At 36.0% G+C, this 4,463-nt stretch overlaps 1 protein-coding gene across 1 annotated transcript in view; it reads left to right on the forward strand.

Annotated features, from left to right (window-relative positions):
- The first annotated feature begins 438 nt into the window (after window positions 1–438).
- LOC107717315 (fibroblast growth factor 2-like) overlaps window positions 439–4,463 on the forward strand; it is a 16,031-nt gene continuing 12,006 nt past the window's right edge. Inside the window, exon 1 of the mRNA XM_016524017.1 lies at window positions 439–824. Within this exon, the coding sequence (XP_016379503.1) occupies window positions 542–824 (283 nt within the window). The 5' untranslated portion in view covers window positions 439–541. The remainder of the gene's footprint in view (window positions 825–4,463) is intronic.

The following is a 4,463-nucleotide window of genomic DNA, read 5'->3' on the forward strand; positions in this document are numbered from 1 at the left end:
ATATATAGCTTTAAATAATAAAAGTGATTAAACTAAACTAATTGCTAAAATTAATTAAATAAAAATTAACCTTTAAAAACTTAAATAAATAAATATAATTTTTGGTATCGAAATTAAACTAAAATGAAATACAAACATTAGATGAAAAACATATTTTGCCTTAGCAACTAACTAAAGTAAAATAAAGTAATGTAAATAATAAAGATTATAAACTAATAGAAATAGCAAAGAAGGCACATAACAAAATATATTTGTATCAGCATCAGGAATGGGGCTGGGTATGTTTCCTAAACCATTTTGGGCTCATTGATCATAAACACATTTTGTTGTGTATTTGTGAGTGAGATGAGAGATGCTTTGGGACAGTAGGACTATAGTTTCCTCTCTCTCTCTCTCTCTCTCTCACTAATGTTGAGGGAATAATGCGGTCAGAGAGAGAGAGAGAGAGAGAGAGCTGCTCCACTCCAGCACACACAGCGCTGATCCGCTCTCTCTTCGGAGACACAGTGTCCCGCAGCTTGAAGAGTTTCTCCGCGCTTTAATGAGGCTCCGTGGCTCCGCGGAGCGGCGGAGGGAGACGGGGGAGCCGGGGGAGGAGGCGCGGGGAGGCCGCGGAGGGGCTCCGGAGGCACCGAGAGAGCGAGAGATGGCGGCGGGAGGAATCACCACGCTCCCCGCTTTACCGGAGGACGGCGCCAGCGGAGGCTTTCCTCCGGTGAACTTCAAGGAGCCCAAGCGGCTTTACTGCAAGAACGGCGGCTTCTTCCTCCGGATCCATCCCGACGGTCGAGTGGACGGCATCCGCGAGAAGAGCGACCCACGCAGTGAGTGCATTTGTGCTGTTCTTCTTCCGTGGAAAAACAGATCCAGAGCGTACAAAGACTCTTTATGCGGCACAGATGAAAATCAGGCCCTGATGATGGTGATGTCAGATTTCCAGGTCCACCTTCAGTCTCTGAGTTCTTGCTTGTTTTCAGAAAGCGTCTCTAATGTTCTCAGAGCGTTTCGGTTCTCTCAAAGTTATGAACTAACGTTCTTCCAGTAGCGTTCATTCAGAGCGATCTGGTCTTTTAACCTTATAATGCGTTCAAAATCTGAATACTGTTTTCACATTCAGGGTCTGTTTGGGACCAGTCGTTACTTAGTATTTTTAACCCGATCTCATGAAAGTGCGTATCAATAGCACGAGTTAACGTTTCGATTTGGCGTACTATTTATACGCAGAAATCGACTTTGGCGTGCATATGATAGCAATGGGTAGGATTAAGGGTGTGGGGTAGATGCAGATCATATGCACGCGAAAACTGCGTATTATATGCACGCCAACAAATTGCGTATCATATGCACGCGAAAACTGTATTATAAGCACTTCAAACGCGTGCGTATCATATGCACGCCAGAGTCAGTTTCTGCATATCAATAGCACGATTTTCTGTTTGTATTTGGCGTACTATTTAGACGCATTTTCATGAGACCGGGCTCATTTTTCAGCTAAAACCATATTGTAGCTGATCAGAAACTTCTCATTAATGAGTGGATGTGGAAAAATGCAAAGTTTTCATTGGTGCCACTGCACTTATGCCTTATTTAGTCATTAAAAATAAAAAAAAATTCTTTGAAATTTCAATTAAATACAAATACAATTACACACACACAAAAAAAAAAAAAAATATATATATATATTCAATATTGATGAGAAGTTTTATTTAAAAATCATTGTATGCAATTTACAGTATTAGAACATAGAATTTGAGAATTAGCAGTATCAGCCATATTGGAATGAATGGAATTTAATAAAAGTCCTGTGTATTTGTCACTCGTGTGATTGCTCAAAAACAGTCCAAACTAACATCAAAACAACGTCACTCTGAAAGGTTTTCAAACTGAATAAATTAATTTTACTTGCATAAACTTTCACTTTCAGATGAAAAAAAGTGATCAGTTTTTCTTACTGCAATTCAGTCCCAAAAGTGTGTGAGATATGGAGAAAAGGTGAGAGAAAGGTGAAATATATTTTACTAAATGTGTTTCATATACTTGGGTCCCAAATGATCTGAAAGCAAAACATGTGATTTTTTTCTAAGGTTATGTCTCTTAAAAAAATAAATGAAGACACGTAGTTCAGGAGTTCACAGACTTTAATTGTGTTCAGTTTGTGAAAAGTATTACATCATGGATTTTTTCCCAACATATTAAAACTGTTATAAAGACTGGTGAGTGTGTGTGTAAATGAAGAGTAAATGTTCTCCTTATTCCAAGTTCAGTTTAGTCGGAATAGAAACTGAAACAGTGATCTCTTTAGTTTAGACTCATGGTTAAGGTTTAAAAATCCTGTTGTTAAGGGCAACCATTGATTGACAGTTGACAAACCCCGCCCACCTCACGCTTCATTTATTCTGAGCTGAACCTCTGTGATTGTCACTCTTTACATCATTTCTGAGGGTAATCAACAAGATTTGTTACTGTTGAAACCTTTACTGGTAAGTGGTAACCATTTACAATAATGCAAAAATGAATGCATTAACTAACAGTGAGTAATGCATTTGTTACAGTATTTATTAATCTTTGTTAGCTTTGATAAAAAATACAACGGTTCGCTGTTTTTCATGTCAGCTCAGGTCCAATTAATAATATCAACAGATGCAACTACTGATTTTAAATATGTGTTGGTAATGTTGAACATTAACTAAGATGCTTCAGAAGTATGTTTCATAGTTAGTTCAGTTTGTTATTAGTTTAATGACTCTGGAACGCTTTAACTCACAGATTTACATTGCAAATTGATGCATATAAATAAAGTGTATTATGTATGTGTCATTTTTACAAATGAAGACATTTCTCAGTGTCTTCAAATGGAGGTTTGGTCAGATTTAACTCTCTTTTTGGGACAAATCTTAACCTGAAATATGGTACAGTAGTTCCAAACACACAGTGTTGGTGTTTTGTTGAGCGTGTCTGTCTCGCATGGCATTAGTCAGGGCTGCTGTAGACATAAACACTCAATGAATGACGCCACTCATCAGCTAACGACAAACTCATTAATCACACACACTTTCCCGTCATGTCATGATCTGAGCGTCTCTGCTTTAATCTGATCCCAATACAAACATCCAAACGGATTGTCTCATCACAGCAACACAACACTGAACAAACCTGTGCTTAGAAAATCATCTGTGAAACCTTTTTAATCTGTAAAGAACCATAAAGCAACTCATGCATTTCTGATGTAAATAACAAATACAACGAGGTTCTATCTATCTATATTTATTATTATCATTTATTTTTATGCAATGGAATTAGTTGCAATATCAAACATAGATTCATTGCCACATTTTAATACGGTCTTCACTGCCAAAACTTAGCAGTGTGTACATAGCAGCATGAAAAATAAAACGTTTAGTCAAATTATGAATGGTTATATGTACAGAACTCGAGCAAAGAACACTTCCTTTAAAATCAATGAAGCTGACATCACTTCAGTTCAGTCGCAGCACAAGCTCACTGAGTGAAAACTCATAAAAATCTGTCTATAATGTACAATTAATCTCTTATTTACATTGTTATACTTTGTTGACTATAGCAGAACGACTAGCAAGCGCGTAGTGCGTATTCTGATTTACACGCCTCTGATTGGCCATGACTCATCAAACACGTCTGTGATTGGCTACAATGCTCACCGCTGCAAAACACGCTGTAAATAGAAACCGTTGACACTCTTTATGGAGCGTTTCAGATCGACCCGGTATTTGGTACTACCTGCGGAAAGGCTTCACATTTTTAAATGTAATTATCGACATGGAAAATAAAACTTGTATTGAAATTATGAATGGGTAATAAATAGAAAGTGAGTATAAAGCGCTCCCTTTATAATCAATGAAGCTGATATCACTTAAGTTCACCCGCATTAAGTTAAAACTCCTGTTGTAATAAAAAAAAAATCTGTCTATACTGCACAACGAACCACTTATTAGCTATGTATATAAAATAGTGCTGTCAAACGATTAATCGCGATTAATCACATCCAAAATCAATGTTTTTGTTTACATAATATACGAGTGTGTACTGTGTATATTTATTATGTACTGTATATATAAATACAAATACATGCATGTATATATTTAAGAAAAATATGTTATGTTTATGTATTAAATATATTTATATATAATATAAAATACAAATATAAATGTAAATACATGTAAATATTTTCAAAATATATACTGTATGTGTGTGTATTTTTATATACATAATAAATAAACACAGTACACATGCATATATTATGTAAACAAAAACTTTTGATGCGATTAATCGCGATTAATCATTTGCAGCACTAATATAACATGTTTTTATTTATATACTATCTCTTATATTTTTTGTACTTTTATAGCATGGTTTGTAGCAAAATTCGCGAGCGCGCAGAACAAACTGGCGAGCTGAGCGGATTCTAACTTAAACGCCTCTGATTG

This window comes from Sinocyclocheilus rhinocerous, unplaced genomic scaffold (assembly GCF_001515625.1).
Source record: "Sinocyclocheilus rhinocerous isolate Xijiao unplaced genomic scaffold, SAMN03320098_v1.1 scaffold149, whole genome shotgun sequence".
Taxonomy (NCBI): Eukaryota; Metazoa; Chordata; class Actinopteri; order Cypriniformes; family Cyprinidae; genus Sinocyclocheilus; species Sinocyclocheilus rhinocerous.